The sequence below is a fragment of the Aquarana catesbeiana genome, linkage group LG07 (genome assembly GCF_042186555.1).
Source record: "Aquarana catesbeiana isolate 2022-GZ linkage group LG07, ASM4218655v1, whole genome shotgun sequence".
Taxonomy (NCBI): Eukaryota; Metazoa; Chordata; class Amphibia; order Anura; family Ranidae; genus Aquarana; species Aquarana catesbeiana.
The window spans coordinates 107,314,503-107,335,693 of NC_133330.1; the positions used below are offsets into that span (position 1 = coordinate 107,314,503).

Sequence of the window (21,191 nt, forward strand, 5' to 3'; positions counted from 1 at the left end):
TGGAATAATTTCCGATGAGCACGGAGGCATCGGGCTGGGGGAAGTTCGCTCGCCCCTCCTCTCACTCCCGCATCCGGTCACGCCCCCTTCACTCCTACAACAAAGCATGTTAATTCCAAGTTGTGAGGCAACAAAACACAAAAATGTTATGTTATATAGTATCCTCACTGAGGCTGATCTGCTTTGCCTCAATTAGTTTGTCCCCCTACTCACAGAGGGTTTCCAAAACCTGGTTCAGCTCGTAGTAATTTTTATGCGACTGTTCATGCTACTGTATCTGTTGTTTCAACAGATGGAACTCCTTTTGTGAGTATTGGACATTATTGTCCACATTAAAATTTTTCTTGGTCAAACGGTGTACCCCACCCTGACCCCCAAGTTATACATAATATCTCTCATAGTTCTAGTAAATCACTTTATTTTTATAATTTTTGAAAAGATCTAACAAAATATCATCAGTATTTTCCTTAAGGCGTTATATGGTATTAACATTATACAATGTAACATGGATATTTTCTATAGGGTTATCATTTCTAAGGTTCTACGTGATACATACTATATTCACCATTTTTTGTGAATTTGTGAACAGTATGGGCGATTACTCTGGATATATAATTCTGTTTTTTGTTGCCCCTATGGTAGTAAACAACACATACTATATTATCAGACCAATCTATATCTGACAACTATAATGGGACTTAAAGTGTTATCGCATAATGTACAAGGTTTCAGTTCGCCTAGTAAATGCAAAAAGGCATTCCGCAATTATAAAAGATTAGGAGCGGATATTATTTTACTGCAGGAAACCCACTTTACCACCAATAATCACCCACAATATTTTGACAGGTCTTATAACCAGCATTACTGTACAGACTACATTTCCAAGACTCGTGGTACCGCCATTTTTATAAGGAGATCACTAGTCATGAAAATACTAAACATATACAAAGACCCAGAAAGTAGATTCCTGATCCTAATAGGCATTCTCAATGGTTGTCAAATCACTATCGCCTCAATGGTCGTCAAATCACTATCGCCTCAATTTATGCCCCCAATGAAGCACAGTCTACATTTTTAAAACATTTTTTGATATTCTGGACAGATATCATTCCCCCCACTTAATAGTAGGAGGAGACTTAAATTTTGCAGCAAATTCTGTTCTCGATAGAAGTAGAGTTGTCCCTTCATCAAAGACATTCCCTAAATCTCTTACACGCTCTCTACATAACCTTCAACTAATAGATACATGGAGAGCTCATAATGTTGGTATAAGGGCTTATACTTTTTACTCTCATCCACATGAAAGCTATGCCAGATTAGACTATATTTTTGGAACCCCAATCCTTCTGGCTAACTCATCTAATGCAGACATCCATACATGCCCGTGGTCTGACCATCACATTGTCTCTTTCACTACTTCTCACATAGGCATGTCCCCTACCCCATATAAGTGGCGTATTAATGACTCCCTTTTAACAGACCCTACTATTACCCAACAACTTTCAACAAAATTGGAAGATTACTTTACTCATAATATAACTCCTGACATTTCTTCTACCACTTCATGGACAGCACACAAGGCAGTTATGAGAGGCCACCTAATTAATACCACCTCAGCCAAAAACAAATCAAAATTAATGGATATTATTACCCTAACCAAAGAGTATTATAGAGATAGAGGGGAGGAGTCAAACCAGAGCACCACATCCCAATAACTTGATTGAAAAAGAGAGGGGACTTGAGGCCAAAGAGAGGCCAGGGGACTTTAACGGTGCTTGATAAACCAATTAGGAATTTGTAAAGTAAAAAAATATCTATTTTATTCATAAATCCTTTAAAAAACAGACATGAGACAAAACGTAAATAAATCTTTACAAATCAATTTTGATAAAAGTGTGATACAGAGCTTGATACCACTTTCTCAACATGTTTCGATTTCTTAAGCTTCTTCAGGAGATATAATGTGGCATCTGATCAACTATAAAATGAAAAATAAACCATAAACATTCATGTACAAAGAATATATATAACAATCAAGTTGCATTAGATTAGTATAGTAATATACATCAAAATATACAAGAAAAGCATTTTTTGGAGTATGAATTATTACATGGTGTAGATATCAGTATATATCAGTATATAATGTATCGGCACACTTGAAGAAAAAAAATATATATATATAAAAATAAACCAAAAAGCCCAAATTATCCATCTTACCTATATCCTAAAAATTGTGGCTGTATATTTAGAAATCGAGATGGTGCTCCAATAGATTATGCCCTTCAGCCCAGACTTCCTGATAAGGCATGGAGAGGGGTAATAAAGGATAGCAATGTGTGGAGTAAATGAAACACTCTGTGATAAAGAGAAAATATCAGATACATAAGGCATCATATGGTCAATATCAAGGGATCAGTATTACTGAGAATACACATAATAAAGCTGACTAAGGATGGTGAGTAGTAATTAATTAAATAATTAATTGCAAGTACCTCAGGTGATTAGAATCAATAGGATTTCAAAATCACATCCAGAGGATGGTTAAAAGCAATATAGTCTCTTAGTGGAGGGTTCCAAACAGCGGAAAACAAGCGCGACTGAGCAAGATGTAATAATGACCCTGCATGGATCCTGCGTGTCAACTGGCATAGGGAGTCGCTATGTTTCCTATGGCTGGAGACCTGAAAGGTTAAGAAGGGATGTGCAAATATATTTAATAAAAGTAACCAAAAACATGGAGCTGATTCATGAGAGGGACAATGTAAAAAAACTTACTTGTAAGAGACATGGTATGCACAAGGGAACCCGGGGTAGTCCACCAGGGGGACCGCAGAGTTATCAGCTTAACGTCAGGAGAGAAGTGACAGAGGGTGGCGGGGAAAGCCCCGCTTTATATCCCTCTCCAGCGTGACGGCGTCTGACTCGCCGTCACGCTGCGAACGGGACAGGAGGACCGCGCATGCGCACGCATCAAGGTCGGCAAAGTGGCGGCAGTGACGTGGGAGCGTTCACTGATCCGCGCCCATTTTGGAAAGTCCGGTGCCCGGATTAGGCACAGGAAGATCATCCTCAGAGATGCAAAAGGGGGAAGGGTGGAATAGCCCACCTAGTTCTCGAGGGCAAAAGGTGGACCTGGGGAGAGTGAGTCACGTGATGGTCCCCATGGTAAGGGCACACAGCGATTGCAGTATTGATTAAAAACCATACCGCTGAGTGCCCCGGGTGTCCGTACATACCACAGGCAGTGAAGAGGGGGCTGAAAAGGCAGGTGGCACCAAAAATCAGTAATAATTATCATACACAAATATATATATATATATATATATATATATATATATATATATATATATATATATTAATTTATTAATAAAGAAATTGATAAACAATACATCAATATTTAATCATGGCATGTTTAGGTATAGGGTAGATGGTGACTGAAAACAAAACAAAAACAAAAGAAATTTAGTAAGTAATTAATACCACCTCAGCCAAAAAAAAATCAAAATTAATGGATATTAATACCCTAACCAAAGAGTTAGACAATTTATATTACAAACATTTCCAATCCCCTTCTTCTGACTTATATAATCAAATCCAACAAAGATGTACCCTAGGCATATTGTCTGCTGACACAGAAAAGACTTTGAGATGGTCCAAAGCAAAATTCTTATTATATAGCAACTCTGCCTCTACAATGTTTGCTAGGAAGCTAAAACAATCTACAAACCCCCCACATGTGCACAGATTCCAAAGGGAATTTAGTTTCTCACCCTAAAGAAGTTATAGAGATATTCTCGGACTTCTATAAAAATTTGCTATCTGCTCCCCATTCTTCACCAAAACATTCTTCTCAAGAATGGCTTGGAGATATTTTGCTACCTACTCTGTCCGCCCAACAAATTGAAAAACTGAACGCTCCATGCACCACTATAGAAATGACTGAGATTATTAAGTCCCTAAAAACTTCTACAGCACAGGTCCAAATGGATATTCTACCCTTTATTATAAAAAAATTCTCCCATATTCTGGCCCCCCATTTATCTAAATTATTCAATTACATTTTACAAGGCAGTAAGTTCCCAGAGGAAATGCTTCTAGACAACATATGTCTTCTACCCAAGCCCCATAAAGATCACACCTCTCCACAGAATTACCGCCCAATATCAGTTATAAATAATTACCTCAAAATTTTCAGCCATTTCCTGGCTGACAGAATAGCTGCGGTCATCACTTCATTAATTCACCCAGACCAAACAGGTTTTATTCCAGGCAGACAGATTACAGACAATTTAAGGTCACAAATCTAGTACAGGACGCTAACTTACATGCAAACCCAGTAGTTATTCTTAGCCTTGATATTCACAAGGCCTTTGAATAGCGTCAGTTGGTCATACCTGGAACTATTAAAGGAAAGGAATTGGGACTTTATATGAAGCATGCGGCCGAATTGAACAATATGAGCAGAGAATGACTGGTGGGTGTACAGAGATAAAGATAATTAACCCAATCACATAGTGTTATGGCATGTACATAGTAGCATAACATGAAACAGTATCCTGATTATACCATTTATTGGATATAGCAATCATATAGTAACAAAAGTAACATAAGTAACATGAATGGCACATGACATTAACAACATAATAAAAAGAGAGGGCGGCCACCAGATATACATTTCTGTGCTCACGCATTTATAATAAGTTCATAAAATAATTGGTAAAGGCCAATATAAAATAGTAGAATCATAAACATGTAGTAGAATATCACTCTTGGATAAAATTGGTATTATGGGCATCTCTATAGCTCGACGCGTTTCATGGATACCTCCAATCTTCAGGAGCAGATGCAATAATCTATAAATATAACATGAGATGAGTAGGTAAAACTGGCCGATTTAACAAAAGGGAAATTGCCACATAAAGGGGCTAGAGAGGCAGGGAGAGCAGAAGTATTGATGAATGGTAACGATGTTATGGATATGGCACCCATAGACAACTTACAGTTGAGCTGTGATGGCATGCGGCAGCGCAATGGGCCAGGACCCGCTGGGGAACAATCATCCTCCCGGGAGCTGAGGCGGCACAACCCATGGACAAGAATGGAGAAATAACGTGTGGGAGAGAGATAACTGAGGGGTTGCAGCCCAAAAACCTACAAAGTGAAGAGTGTAAGCATAAAATTAAATATAATTAAAATTAATAAGAGAAAGTATATACAAGAGAGGGGTGGTGCTGATGTATGTTAGAAAATAGGAGCTAAGCAGTGGGGGAGATCACATCGTAATCCATGATGGTATACCAGTAATAACTATAATATAGGTATTGTTACAAAGGTGGGGTGATCTCCTGATAGACATAAGTGATAAAATGTCAGATGGTGCTCCGTATTAGTGCAGTAGTGATAAAGAATGCACTAGCAACTTATCCAATAACCTAAGAATGTAAAAGTGTAAAGGGGATGTGTATAAAAGAGTGATTACCTGAATATAGCAAGAGTTCCCGTGTGGCCTAACTGGTGCTGCTGTAGCGGTGAACACCGCTCAACAAAGATCCAACTATTTCACATGGGGTGGGGTGTAAATATATAGTCCCAGGTGTCCAATGGGTGTCCGCCAACGTCACGCAGGACGGCTGACTGGGGGGAGGAGGCGTCCGTACCTAGGCGGAAAGGAACCGCCCGGCATAAGGCGCCAAAAATTCCCCCATCAAGAGCCGCCCAGATGGAAACAGCGGCGCGCGGCGTTATAACGACGTCACACACAGGACCCTGAATGCGTGGCGTCGATGCGCAGTAAGGACGTCCACCCGATCGCCCGCGTCAACTACGGCGGAGGGGGAAGGGGAGGGTCCCAAGTGCGCATCGCAGCTCCCGGGAAGGAAAACCCCCAAAGCAGTGCCCAGCGGCCCAGTCCACTATCACAGCACAACCACAGACATCAAGAAGGAGTGTATCTATCTGGGAACATAGCAGAGTAAATATTTAAAATCACTCTCCAAACCCCTCAAGAATACAAACTATTGGCCAGAGAACACAAGAGAGATATAAAGTATTAATTATAATAAATAAACTAATAATGGACAATACCAAGAATTGGAAGTATAAATAGTAGTCGGGAACGCAGGCTTCCATCCCTAATATATGTATGTAAAGAGGGGGGAATTGTGGGACTTTATATGAGGCCAGGGCATCCGCCGTAGATAGCCTCCATCCCTATTGAATTAATAAAGGAAAGGAATTGGGACTTTATATGAAGCATGCGGCCGAATTGAACAATATGAGCAGAGAATGACTTGTGGGTGTACAGAGATAAAGATAATTAACCCAATCACATAGTGTTATGGCATGTACATAGTAGCATAACATGAAACAGTATCCTGATTATACCATTTATTGGATATAGCAATCATATAGTAACAAAAGTAACATAAGTAACATGAATGGCACATGACATTAACACCCCTCCGCCGTAGTTGACGCGGGCGATCGGGTGGACGTCCTTACTGCGCATCGACGCCACGCATTCAGGGTCCTGTGTGTGACGTCGTTATGACGTCATGACGCCGCGCCGCTGTTTCCATCTGGGCGGCTCTTGATGGGGGAATTTTTGGCGCCTTATGCCGGGCGGTTCCTTTCCGCCTAGGTACGGACGCCTCCTCCCCCCAGTCAGCCGTCCTGCGTGACGTTGGCGGACACCCATTGGACACCTGGGACTATATATTTACACCCCACCCCATGTGAAATAGTTGGATCTTTGTTGAGCGGTGTTCACCGCTACAGCAGCACCAGTTAGGCCACACGGGAACTCTTGCTATATTCAGGTAATCACTCTTTTATACACATCCCCTTTACACTTTTACATTCTTAGGTTATTGGATAAGTTGCTAGTGCATTCTTTATCACTACTGCACTAATACGGAGCACCATCTGACATTTTATCACTTATGTCTATCAGGAGATCACCCCACCTTTGTAACAATACCTATATTATAGTTATTACTGGTATACTATCATGGATTACGATGTGATCTCCCCCACTGCTTAGCTCCTATTTTCTAACATACATCAGCACCACCCCTCTCTTGTATATACTTTCTCTTATTAATTTTAATTATATTTAATTTTATGCTTACACTCTTCACTTTGTAGGTTTTTGGGCTGCAACCCCTCAGTTATCTCTCTCCCACACGTTATTTCTCCATTCTTGTCCATGGGTTGTGCCGCCTCAGCTCCCGGGAGGATGATTGTTCCCCAGCGGGTCCTGGCCCATTGCGCTGCCGCATGCCATCACAGCTCAACTGTAAGTTGTCTATGGGTGCCATATCCATAACATCGTTACCATTCATCAATACTTCTGCTCTCCCTGCCTCTCTAGCCCCTTTATGTGGCAATTTCCCTTTTGTTTAATCGGCCAGTTTTACCTACTCATCTCATGTTATATTTATAGATTATTGCATCTGCTCCTGAAGATTGGAGGTATCCATGAAACGCGTCGAGCTATAGAGATGCCCATAATACCAATTTTATCCAAGAGTGATATTCTACTACATGTTTATGATTCTACTATTTTATATTGGCCTTTACCAATTATTTTATGAACTTTTTATAAATGCGTGAGCACAGAAATGTATATCTGGTGGCCGCCCTCTCTTTTTATTATGTTGTTAATGTCATGTGCCATTCATGTTACTTATGTTACTTTTGTTACTATATGATTGCTATATCCAATAAATGGTATAATCAGGATACTGTTTCATGTTATGCTACTATGTACATGCCATAACACTATGTGATTGGGTTAATTATCTTTATCTCTGTACACCCACCAGTCATTCTCTGCTCATATTGTTCAATTTGGCCGCATGCTTCATATAAAGTCCCAATTCCTTTCCTTTATTAATTCAATAGGGATGGAGGCTATCTACGGCGGATGCCCTGGCCTCATATAAAGTCCCACAATTCCCCCCTCTTTACATACCTGGAACTATTACTCCCCAAATACGGTCTTTGTAACAAATTTATACATGGCTTAGAGCCTTGTATCAAAATCCTCAAACTAGAATTAGACTCCCTGGAGAAAACTCTGAGTTTTTTGCATTGGGTAGAGGTACTAGACAAGGGTGCCCCCTTTCCCCTCTCCTTTTTGCCCTAGCCATCGAACCCCTCGCATGTGCCATACGTAATAATATCAATATTAAAGGCTATTACAAAGGCCTAATAGACGTCAAACTGAGCTTATACGCCGACAACGTCTTGCTATTCCTTTCAGACCCTTTCATTTCCCTTCCTAACCTTATCAACTAGAAATATTCCAAGATCTCACCGGCCTAGGGGTTAATTTGTCCAAATGTACTGCAATGCCTATAAATATTCCACCACTGTTAACAGCATCCTTTACAGGAGAGTTTCTCTTTCACCTGGACATCACATTCTTTTAAATATTTGGGCATCCTCATTACCCCATCATATAAAACTTTTTCAAACCAACTATCCACCACTATTCACAAATATTAAAACACTACTAAAATCATGGTCTAACTTTCACATCTCCTTTTTGGGGAGAATAACTGCTATCAAAATGGAAATATTGCCTAAACTACTATTTCACTTTAGAGCTCTACCCATAATGGTCCCAAAAAATATGCTAGATTCCCTACAAAGAGAAATTAACAAATTAATATGGCTCAACAAAAAAACAAGGTTTGGTTACTCTCTTATGCACAGATCTCAATCCATTGGTGGTTTGAGCCTTCCTAACTTATGGTGGTATTACCTAGCAGCAAGTTTTACACAGTTGGCTCAATGGTTTGCTTCTTCAAATCAAGTGACCTGGTTACATTTTGAAGAACAGCCAATTTTACCATTCCATCTACAAGGAAAATGATGGTCCAAGTCGATTTCAACCTAGAGAGATCTTTCCCTTAAATAAGGTGGTGGCTCATTCATATCAGTTATGGCACTGTTACAAAGATAAATTTGATTTGATGTCCCCCCCCCCCCCCCCCCCCCCAGCATACTTTATAGGAGACCCCCGCCTCCCTCCGGCCTTTAGTAATAGTAATACATTCGGGGTATGGAAATTATACAACCTTACTATTCTGAAATCCCTATCCATAAATAACAAACTTCGCCCTTTTTCAGATTTATGCAAACTATATAATCTCCCACTTTCAGAATTACCCCACTATACTCAAATTGAAACATTCCACCAAAAATACTTCTCTCTAACATTACATACCCCTTACTCTCAATTTGAACAAATCTGCAATTCCTCACCAAGAGATAAAGGCCTGATCTCTCGTATTTACCGATGTACATGAATTTTCTCTTTTAGAAAAATCAAAACCATTGACTTGGACCAATCTTTTACACTACCAGAATGGACCACTATGATCCAAAACTTACTGAAATGTACTCGCTCAATCTCGGCAATAGAAACAGCCATCAAAATACACTCCAGATGGTACCTAACTCCCTCCAAAGTAAACTCATTTTATCCATCTGTATCTCCCACTTGTTTCAGAGGATGCCCAGATGAAGGCACCATCTTGCATACCTTCTGGAATTGTAAAATTTTGAATCCTATATGGTTACAAGCAGCGGCTAAGATTGAACATATCATAGGCAAAGAAATTTCCCTCACTCCTAAGATATGTTTACCGTTTGCACCTATACCAAATATACCCATACAGCATATTAGGTTAGTTCACACACTGTTCAGCTCAATCCACTGGATGATAGCGTTTAACCACTTCAGCCCCAGACCATTTGGCTGGCCAAAGACCAGAGCACTTTTTGCGATTCGGCACTGCGTCGCTTTAACTGACAATTGCGCAGTCGTACGACGTGGCTCCCAAACAAAACTGACGTCCTTTTTTTCCCGCAAACAGTTATAGCGTCTACAAAATAGGGGATAGTTTTATGGCATTTTTATTAATTTTTTTTTTTTACTAGTAATGGCGGCGATCAGCGATTTTTATCGTGACTGCGACATTATGGCGGACACATTGGACAATTTTGACACATTTTTGGGACCATTCACATTTATACAGTGATCAGTGCGATTAAAATTGCATTGATTACTGTGTAAATGTGACTGGCAGTGAAGGGGTTAACACTAGGTGTTGCTGTAGGGGTTAAGTGTGTCCTAGGGAATGATTCTAACTGTGGGGGGGGAGCGGCTGTGTGTGACACAACACTGATCACCTCTCCTGATTACAGGGAGCTGTGATCAGTGACAGTGTCACTAGGCAGAACAGGGAAATGCTTGTTTACAATAGCATTTCCCTGTTCTTCCTCTCCGTGAGACGATCGCGGGTATCCCCGCGGACATCGAGTCGGCGGGACCCACGATCTTAATCACGGAGCTCGCGGCGGGTGCGCGCACGCGATGGCACAGGGGCAGATTCAAAGGGACGTACAGGTACGCCCATTTGCGCAGCCCTGCCATTCTGTCGATGTAAATCTACATGCGGCGGGCGGCAAGCGATTAATTGGCACTCACAAACAGTTCCGTGTTCCCAAGTAATGAATAGAATGGATCAAATAAAACGCTCATGCCGCGTACACACGACTGGACTTTACGGCAGACTTTGTCCGGACTTTTCAACTGACTTTATGACGGACTTTCCAAATGAATGGACTTGCCTACACACGATCAACCAAAGTCCGACGGATTCGTACGTGATGACGTACGACCGGACTAAAACAAGGAAGTTCATAGCCAGTAGCCAATAGCTGCCCTAGCGTCGGTTTTTGTCCGTGGGACTAGCATACAGACGAGCGGACTTTTCGAACGGACTCGAGTCCGTCGGACAGATTTGAAACATGTGTACAGGACGCCGTGGCTGGGTCCTGGAAGGACGCTATGTTTCCCCTCTGTTTGGACTGTGCTCCCTTTAAGGGAACAAAAAAGGGTTAACTCACCTGTCAGAGGAAGTGGGTTTAAAACAAGACAGGAAGTTAGAGAGGGGGTGGAGGAGTGTAGATGAGAATGTGGATGGTGGATGGTGTTTTTTGGTGTGCAGCAACAGTGAATAGCAGTGTCCTGCCTGGAAGCCTCTTGCTAGGGGAATGCACCTACAACAGAAACTAAGGACTGTTTAACTGCAATAGCAGTTCTGGACTTTGCAAGTCGGTGAGACTGAAACCTTTTTCTTTTGTTTTGCTGCTGTAAAGCTATTTTAGTTCAATAAATCTCCTTTTGAGTGAAAAGCCTGTGTCCTGCGATCTAGCTGGTCCCCCAAACGTCACAAGTGGTGCTCGAATGTGGGCAGGACAGAGTAACAGGCATTTTTCTTGCTGTTTTTTTTTTTTTTTTTTTTGTGTATTGGACTTAAAACTGACATTTAAAGGGACAGTACAGTGGATTTATGTCCTGGGTTAAAGCCGCACAAACCCTGAAAGCTGAAGCAATGGAGGAGCTAATTAAACAGCTGTCCTTGGCTAATATACAAGCACAGACTCGCCATGAGGAAGCTAATCAGCATTTAACAACCCAGCTGGAGGTACAGCAAGAAAACACTCGCCTGTTGGTGGCGCAGTTGGCAGCCCAGCAAGCGACCCAGCAAGAGGTTATGCAGGCTCAAGTGACTGCCTTAAAAGAAGTAGTGCAGCAGCTTTCTCAGGGCCGTGAGCAAGCGGCTGTTGCCCCTGGCAACTAGGTGACCGTGAGGGCAAGCCATTTTTTTTGCAGAAATTGTCCCTGAGTGATGATGTAGATGTTCCCCCCCCCCCGCATTGATGGTCTGTTTTAATGCTGTTAACCCCCACCCCACATGGGTTGTCAGTGGCAGGTCTGTTTAACCTTATTCAATGTTTACGTCACATGCTCCAGCGCTGCTCTCCCTCATTACATCAGGCTGGATGATCAGTCTGCCTGACTGTACTGGCATTATTTTAGTGCCAGGTGTGGGAACAAAATATCCCAATACCCACAATCCTGCTGCCACTCTGCAAAGTGCTCAACAGGTAGATGGACCCTGCCCAGGATGCGGTGGGTTGCACAGAAAGATCTGTCAGGCTACACAAAGCCTGCAGCCCTCATGTTGGGCACCAGAGTCATAGAAACACTACATGTGTTCACATGAATTAAAACAGACCTGTCCTATGTATAGCTTGCTGGTCATAGCGCACTTAAGTGTAAGTGATGTGGATGGGCCCAATGAACACTTCCCAACTGCATTGAATGAATGAATGGGCAAAGCAGCCTTCCCCCATTCCCTATACAGGAACAGGGAATACAAGTATGCCCTGCTTTTCCTTGCTTTCAGATTCACAGTACATTAACACGATCCCTTAAATTGGACGTTTGTTTCTCTGCAGGGTCATGGTAACTAGTACAATGTCAGACAGACATCCAGCTGAGTTGCATCTGTTCCGAAACTATGTTCCACCTGAAACTGGCCGAGATCCAACATTCAAGAGTGTTGCCTCTTTCCGTTCTGTGACAAAGCCAGAAGGTAATTGCAAAATAAGTCTGTTGCATAAAATTTTTTTTATATTAAAATAAATTTTCACCTTCCTCTGTAACAAAACTGTAAGGACTAGTTTACACTTGCACTCAGAAGGCAAAAAAAATAGGAGGTTGAGCAAAGGCTGGTGGAGATGTGGCCACTGGGGCCACTCCACACCTGCCCTGCAACCAGATACAATGAATGTGATTTGTGGTACAGTGATGCAGGTTTACAGGGTTAAAAGGGGCAGTGAGGGGGCAACATAATGCCTCCCCGGTGCCTGTCAAACACCCTCTAAGAAGAGATCCACTGCTAAGCCTGAAGAGTGTTGAGAGGCTGAACTTGATAAATATCAGTGTGTTTTTGACCTTATTAATTATATAGCTGAATTCTGGTTTAGAGTAAAACATATACTGAACAGTGTAGATAATAAAGCCTGCATCAGTGTGCACATGTGTTTGTGCATATTTTAAATGTGGGTCTGCTATATTCTGTCAGTTTCCTTTTTACTTCATGCAGTGCTTCACTACTCTTTACATGGGATTGCATGTGAATCCCAGTGGAAAGTGCCAAGTCATAGTGCTAAGTTGCAAAAAAAAAAAAAAGGAACAATAAGGAGTTACTCCTGAAAGGAAAAACTGCACATTGGAGGAAGAAAAAGTAGTAAAGCGAGAGTGGATACAGCTAAAACACAAATTTTGACCAACTTAGAGCTAAATGGTCAACAACATCTAGTGCGTGCTTAGGCTGTGCACAGTGGTGAGATATTTATAAAATTGGTGGAAGACACAGAGGAGCATTTGGAAACTGTTTGATCCTTGGTTCACATTGGTGCGATTTGACATGTCCTAATCGGTGCGACGCCGCACTTGCGGCGCCACACCCATTTCGCTTCTGTACTACTTTTTGCGATTTAGGGGTGTGATTTCCATTGACATCTGTGCAGAAACCCGCACAGATGTCTGTGAAATCGCAGCCGAAATCGTGACTGACATGCGGGAGTGAAATTGTGCGAGTTCAGCTGAAATCGCGCTGCTTCATTCACGCAGCTCAGTGTGAACCTGGGCTCAAACTAATTTTGTGTTATTTCCAAGGACATGTCCTTGGAAGATGAGGAATTGTTTCAGAATGGACTCTATATGATATGCACAGTTTTATTTGCACTTATATTTTGTTATTGCAGATAAGGAGTGTTATTTCAATTGTTATATGGTTTGGACACTTTATATCGATCTATATCTACCTAGCTAGTATTTATTACTTTTGAGAACATAAAAAGCGCTGAGCTGCTTACAGTATTCATTCATTATCATAACTGATAATAAGCAAAGTAGCTTAGTTTAAAGTGGTTCTAAGGACTGAAGGTTTTTTATTACCTTCATACATTCCATGCATGAAGGTAAAAAACCTTCAGTCTGCAGCTCCCTCCTGGCCCCCCCTTATACTCATCCGAGCCTGGTCCTGAACCAGCAATGTACATGAGAACAAAAGCTCTCCCAGGGTGGGGCCGATCCATGCTCTGTGTGTCACATAGACTCACAGAGGCGGCTCAGGAGTGAGCATGCACCAATGTCCCTACAGCAAGCAGCTTGCTGTGGGGGAACTCAGCAGTAGGGAGGGGCCCAAGAAGAGGAGGATGGGGACTACCCTGTGCAAAACCACTGCACAGAGCAGGCAAGTATGACATGTTTGTTTAAAAAAAAAAAATGTTGCCTTTACAAACACTTTAAAGGATAAGTTCACCCTTTTAGGAGCATGCTACATGTTACACCTATGTTTAGGATGTAACATGTATACACCCACCTCTCACCGCCAACAGTCCCTGCTCTGTGACAGTGGGGCGACAGATCTACTGCTTGCGCCTACTGTCACTTTTTGAAAAGGGTGTGGCTGTACAGGGCTCTGCCCACACAGCCGTGTAATCCATTCACAGTTTTTATGAATGAATGAACTACAAGTATCATTGGCCGTCGCGGCAGACAGCTTGTATTTCTCAATGAACTGCAAAGGTGCTGGTGAGCGCTCTAGTAGTTCATTGATAACTCCTGCACTTCAGTAACTGTCTGCCTGTATGGGAGGTATTTTAACTAACAAAAAAGGCTTTACAATCACTTTAAAAGTTGTGTTGTGGTTTTCTTTCTTATCCTTTTTTTCTTTATTTTCACCTGGTAAACAGTAACACATTTCCTGTCTAAAGTCACTATAACAAGCCTGGGTTCACACAGGAGCGATGTGGCAAACTGCATGGGGTTCGGACAATGATCACACTATTCCTGTTTAAATCGCATGCGATTCTTTGCAGTGCGGTTTGAGCCCATTCATTTGTATGGGCTCAAATCGCATTGCAAAGGTATCGGTTTCTAGGTTTTGGAGCATTTGCACGAGTACTTGTCATGGTGATGCATTTGTTTAATTTCATGGGGATGCGCTTATAAAAATTGTGAAGAGCTATTCGTCCTGTGAAACTATATATGTACATGCGTTCTGTGCAAATGGGGGCAAGATCAAATGTTACTAGGCTATTTTCTCTCCAGGCTGAATGTTATTAATTCATACTGAATGGAGTGATTCGTAAAGTGAGTGAAAAAAGCACATTATGACCATTTGATAGAACTGATGATCATTGAAAATAAATACTTTTTCACAGTAATATTTTTTTCTAATAAATACACCCCTTGGGCTCCATTTTCAGAAGGAAACGAGCAATGGTAGCCCACATTTGCACCAAATTTTTAAAGTATATCTAAACCCAAGAACAAAAAAATATTTTACAGCTTATGAGTCCTTGTGTGGTGGCGATTTATTTCTCCATCATAAATGACAGGACAAAGGGGCATATTCATATTTAATACAATAAGGTTATGCTAAAAAAGGAATTTCCACCCAGCTCAGCACAGCTTCAGTTTTTTGCTAGTGTCTTTGGTGATGTTCATGCTTGTGCAGTCCTCACATTTACTTTTTCTAGCTGTTTTTTTTCTCAATTTTCCCATTGAGAACAGGAGATTGGCCTATTTGCTTACTGCCATCACAAATGGTACCTGGGCCTAGCAATGTACATGCAGGGGCAACCTATAATAGCTTTTGGCACAGGACCCTGTGCAATTATACATACGTACATGCATACATACATACAGACACACACACGATGAACTGGATGGAATGTCTTTATTCAACCTTATCAACCATGTAATTATCAACAAATAATCGCTTGCTCTCCCAGAGAGAGAAATGTTTCACTGTTTCTTTTAGAGGTGAAATGGAAATGGAAATTTTGGTACCGAAACTGAAAATGCAGGATGCACTTGGCCGAAAACTGAAATTGACAGTTTTTAAAAAAAATATATATTTTTATATATAGTTGTATTATATTTGACTTTTTAAATATCATTAATTTAAATGAATATGAATTTATTGTAGGCCATTATTGGCAGCTTTAGTTCAAGAAAAATATCTCCCTTTAAATTTTATGTATGTCTTCACACTGGTCTGTTGTGCTTACATTGTGGTGTTAAAAATACTGCTTGTTGCATTTTTGGTCAGTTAAAAAAACTGCACCTCCTCGTTAAAATGCGTTGAAAACGCAGCAAGAACGCATCAATAACGCACCCGTGTTATGTTTTTGATGCGGTTTTTGAGTGACTTGACCTATGAAACACACCATAAGCATAATAAGATAGCTTCAAAATCGTGGTAAAACCGCATGTGTTTTCGGTGCCATTATGGGCACCTTTTTCTCTTATCGACAAAATGCCAATAACACAATTTTTCCCCGAAATTTCGGAGCATCTCTGGTTTTTGTGCAAATCTTTTCACAGTTTCCAAGCCAAATTAGGATGTTCGTCCCATTTTGGATCTAAAGGACTCAAGTTCTGAGTGCAAAAGTTTCACATAAAATCGGTCTGACCTCACCTCTCTTCATCTGGGGAAATTCTAGCAGTCTCTGCATATCCCAATTTTCCAACCACACCAACGGTTCCTGCATTTTGCGGTGGATAACTGACACTTTCAATTTGTAGCTCTGCTATTCAGTCTGTATGCCAAGGTTTTGACTCCAGTCTCTGGTCTGCTGCGTACCCAGGATATTCTGGTTGTGGGTGATGGTTCTGGGGAAGATGGTTGCTTCCTCCGAGGCGGTACCTTTTGCCCAGTTTCAGTCAAAGGCCCTTCAGCAGAACATTTTGGTAAATGGGCAGTAAAACACAGTGGCTGGATTCCCTGATGCCCCTTCATGCCAAGACAAACCGGTCTCTGGATTAGTGGATTTCCACGCTGATCCTGGAGAGGGGGAAAAATGTTACTGCCTCTGTCCAAGGTTTTTGTGACAGATGCCAGCCTAGTAGGCTGGAGTGGAGTCCAGGAAAACCTCTTGGTTCAGGGAACTTATTTACTGCCTATCCACTCCTGAAACTGGGGAAAATTTGACTTGCTTTGTTTGGCACACTTGGGAGGTTTCCAGAGAATGCCACAGTGTTCACCAATCACCAGGGGGGACCAGAAGTCACGCTGCTCATGAGTCGGCTTCCATTTTGTCTTGGGCTAAAGGTCATGTCCACGGTACACATTCCTGGCATGGAGAATTGGCAGACAATCTTCCTCAGCCTTTACTGACTATATCTGGGAGGAAGGGCTCTTCACCTGTAGGTGTTCCAGCTGCTCTGTAAGAGGTGGGTAACACCGGATGAAGATTCTGGCTATGGCGGTGGCAGCACCCGACAGCTGATGGAAACATCAGCTGCGGTGGCGACATTGCTGGACTCCAGGACAGGTAAGTGTCCTATTATTAAAAGTCAGCAGCTGCAGTATGTGTAGCTGTTGGATTTTAATTTTTGCAGCTGTGGGCGTACCGCCGCTTTAACTAGGATATCGTGTGATCTTCCTTCTGTCCTAAACCTCTGATACCTGGGAAAAACCTCTTCATACTTTGGATGTGGCTTATGCAGTTAAAAGGATAAGTTCACTTTTGAAAAAAGAAATACCCGTTTTTTTACACGTAAAAAAATATGCATTCGCAATTTTTTTTTTTTTATAGGAGCCTGGAAAGCATTGTGCCAGCAATCAGCGCTGATATTGCTAATGCCATGCAGGTCTTCTGCAGACTGTCAGTGTGAGCTGTCACGATGTACAGGCAGGCAGTTTCACACTGACAGGAAGACTCAATGAACTACAAGCTGACATCAGCAAATAATGTTGTACTTGTAGTTCATCCATTTACAGAACTCGGTTAATGAATACAGCAGCTGTGTGGGTGGAGCCCCGCACGGCCACAGTCTTTTCAAAAAGTTACTACTAGTACAGGGAACTTCTCCCCGTACTGCTGTCACAGGGAGAGAGGGGAGCGGCTGCAACAGTGGGAACATGTTACATGTTCTACCCTAAAAACGGGTGGAACATGTACCATGTTCCCAATGGTGAACTTCTTTTAAGGTTTACCTGAAGTCAACAGCTGCTGATTCTGTTTTTGTGCTTCCTGAAGGCTCGTGGAAGGGTCATGCAGCTTCCAAATCTACCATTTTTAGAAGGATCCGTGGGCTTATTTCTCAGGCTAACAGTCCTAAACGCAGGTTCTGCCATTTTCTGTAATGGCTCATTTCACCGGGAATCTGGGCTATCCAACATGGGGCTTCATTAGCTCAAGTTTTTAATGCTGCTACTTAGTAAAATTGTGAACCAAGGACCAAGTTCTACCAGGTGGATGTTCGGGGCTCTGTGGACATGACCTTTGGTCAGAGGGTCTTACATGCGGCTGCATGAGGATCTCATCTGTTTTGTGGAGCCTGTTGGCTTGTTGCTGTGTTGCCCTCTCCTCATATTCGGTGCTTTGGGACTTTCCTATCGTAATGGCTATGAAAATGCCCTGAGTCCTTTGATGTCTGCAAAATCCTTTTCTTGGAGTACATCACAGTGCATCACAGGACACGAGTATCCCACCCCTATTTTGTTAAGGCTTGCTAGAAAAGTAAAGCTGTGCTGAGCTGGGAGGGGTTTTTGATTCCTTTTTTTTTTGCTGTATTTTGCCAGTGTCCTATCACCTGAAGGTGGCAGTTAACCCTATCATAATGCATATGAAGATGTCCAGTGTCCTGTGATGTACTCCAAGAAAAGGAATTTAAAGGTAAACCAAAAATCCCATTTTTCATTCATCAGGCTAAAGAACATTTTAAGCAAGTACAGAAAATGCCTGTTGATCTTTCCATAAATGCAGTATCCTTGTCATGTCTTGTGAGAAGGACTGGAAGGAAAAACAATCTTATCTATCTTGTGTAAACTACTAATCCCATCACCCCATGTAATTAAAATGATTAAAAACAGACATGTTTTAATTCCAGCCTGTGTGGTAAAACTGGAGATGTGAATCTAGCCACCCAGGAAGCGTATTATTCACAGGATTATTAGGTGAAAATAAAGGCACAAAGCTCAACAAATAAACCTAATGCAGCCACATCATTTAAGAACTGGTGAGCTGCAATATATTCTCCTTTGTTTGGGTTTGGATACGCTTTAACTTGAAAAGCTGTGAAAAGCGAAGAAATACGAATGTGTATTAAAGTTCATGATTGATCATTAAATCATTCCGTGAAGACCTTTTGTGCTTTGCATCAATATTTTTACTTACCACCTGCAGGTGAAGATGTTGAGGGAGGTGAAAGCTTAGATTTGTCCTGGGAAGGTATGACTAAAGTGTCCCGCTAGCTACACTCAACTGTTACCCTGCTTGGCCATAGGCTATAGATGGATTGTTTTCTAGAGCGCTTTAGATCTAGACTTGCCAAGGTCAGTCCAATGCCACTAGCTTCCAGTTGTAAGACATTTTATATAGATTATTATTTTGCAGTGCAATTATTTCCTAATTTGATATATATTCAAATAGCCAATATATTGATGATACTATGGCTGTCTCTCTCTTCATTCATTTATTTCACTCTCTTTTTTGTATACCTTGTTATCTTTCCTTCTTCCTTTGCTATTCTGCATGCAGAGCAACTGGTGTGGCGCGCAGCTCGTTCCAGTGGTGCCGCTCCCACATATTTCCGCCCTATGGGTCGTTTCCTGGATGGTGGGCTGCTTTCAAATAATCCCACCCTAGATGCCATGGCAGAGATCCATGACTACAACACGTGCAAGAAGCGTCAGGTGAGAATGTCTTTCTACTAGATTGGAGTAACAACTAAATATAGACAAAGACTTCATTCAGAGTTTTAGTCACATGGCTTACCGCATCAAGCATTGTGACATGCTAATTGTATCCAGTCTGGCTTGTTTTGCCTATTGAGAAGTATGTCTAGTTTTGTGGTGTAAGATAAATGAATCATGTTTACTATATTGTATGTGGCTTCTTGGTTTTGCATTCAGGACATGCTACAGAAGGGAAATCCTTCCACCTTATAGCCTTCTAAAAGATTGTTTACAATTTCAAGTAAAATTTCCTATCTTTCCTTTCTTCTTTGCAGGGTCAAAGTGAACAGGTTAAGAAATTAAGTGTGGTGGTTTCATTGGGAACTGGAAAGCCCCCCCAAATTCAGGTTGGCACTGTTGATGTGTTCAGACCGTCTAACCCATGGGAGGTAATGAAGACTGTGGTCGGAGCAAGAGAACTAGGCAAGATGGTGGTGGATTGTGTATGTATCATTTAAGCAGTGCCTTCCTGTTGCATTTGATCTATACTCTTCAAAAAAATGATTATTATGTTATGCATTCGGGTATACTAAATATTCACAGTTTAACCAATGCAACTAATCAGATTAGTTATTGTAGTCAGACAAATGTAGTATGGTATCTGTTTGGTTACTGTGGTTTACTGGATTTTCTTGATTTCTTCATAAAGTGAAACTGCCTTAGTCTATAAGGATAAGCGCAAAAGATAATCGTGCTAAAACACCCCCTTTTTGAGCCATTTGAGTCTTAAGCCCAGGCCATACACAGAGCATTGACTTATCCAAGGGATTAGTTCCAAGAGGGTGTAGGCTTTAATTATGGCTTGGAGAAAAGGTAAAGTGGTTCTAAAGGTAGTAGTTTTTTTACCTTAATTCATTCTCTGCATTAAGGTAAAAAAACCTTCTGTGTGCAGCTCCCCCTCCCCCCCACAGCCATTGGCTCCTGCTGCTGTCAATCACAGGAAGAGAAAGCAGGGGCAGGACCCAGCAGCACTCTGTGTGTCAATTGACTCATTAGCACTCAGAAGGGGGAGGAGCCAGGGGCGCTAGTGGAGGATTGGGGCTGCTCTGTGCAAAACCATTGCAAAGAGCAGATATGTATGACATGTTTAATATTTTTTTCCCATTCCTTTAGAATCACTTTTAGGCTCTGTTCAGAGCCTCAGCCAAGGATCCAAGGGGCTCCAAAGTTGCACAATAATTGATTAACAAAGATACTTGCAGGCAATACAAGGTGCCTATACTCCAGCACTTCTGTTTCTGTGAGACAGTGGTGGCAAATTTGATTAATATAGGTGGCCTTAAAGGATAAGTTCACTTTTTGGGAAAAAAATAATAAAGGCACGGATTTTTGTAGGGGAAAAAAATGTGCATTTATTATTTTTTCCCTAAGGAGCCTTGACAGCATTGCACCCTTGATCAGGGGTGGAATGCCAGACTCCTGCAAACAAGCCCTGCATCTTTCAGCCTATACCTGCATACAGGCTGGCTGTTTACAAGCAGGGCTTGTGAATGAACTACTAGGCCACTCATCAGCGACCTCGCAGTCCATTTAGAACTAAAAGACGTCAGCCACAAAGGCTGACAG

At 41.7% G+C, this 21,191-nt stretch overlaps 1 protein-coding gene across 4 annotated transcripts in view; it reads left to right on the plus strand.

Annotated features, from left to right (window-relative positions):
• Positions 1-21,191, plus strand: part of PLA2G6 (phospholipase A2 group VI) — a 256,973-nt gene that overhangs the window by 189,592 nt on the left and 46,190 nt on the right. For all 4 annotated transcript variants that reach the window (XM_073592600.1, XM_073592601.1, XM_073592599.1 and 1 more), the window contains 3 exons: positions 12,322-12,458; positions 19,429-19,583; positions 19,901-20,068. In XM_073592600.1, the coding sequence (XP_073448701.1) occupies positions 12,322-12,458; positions 19,429-19,583; positions 19,901-20,068 (460 nt within the window). The remainder of the gene's footprint in view (positions 1-12,321; positions 12,459-19,428; positions 19,584-19,900; positions 20,069-21,191) is intronic.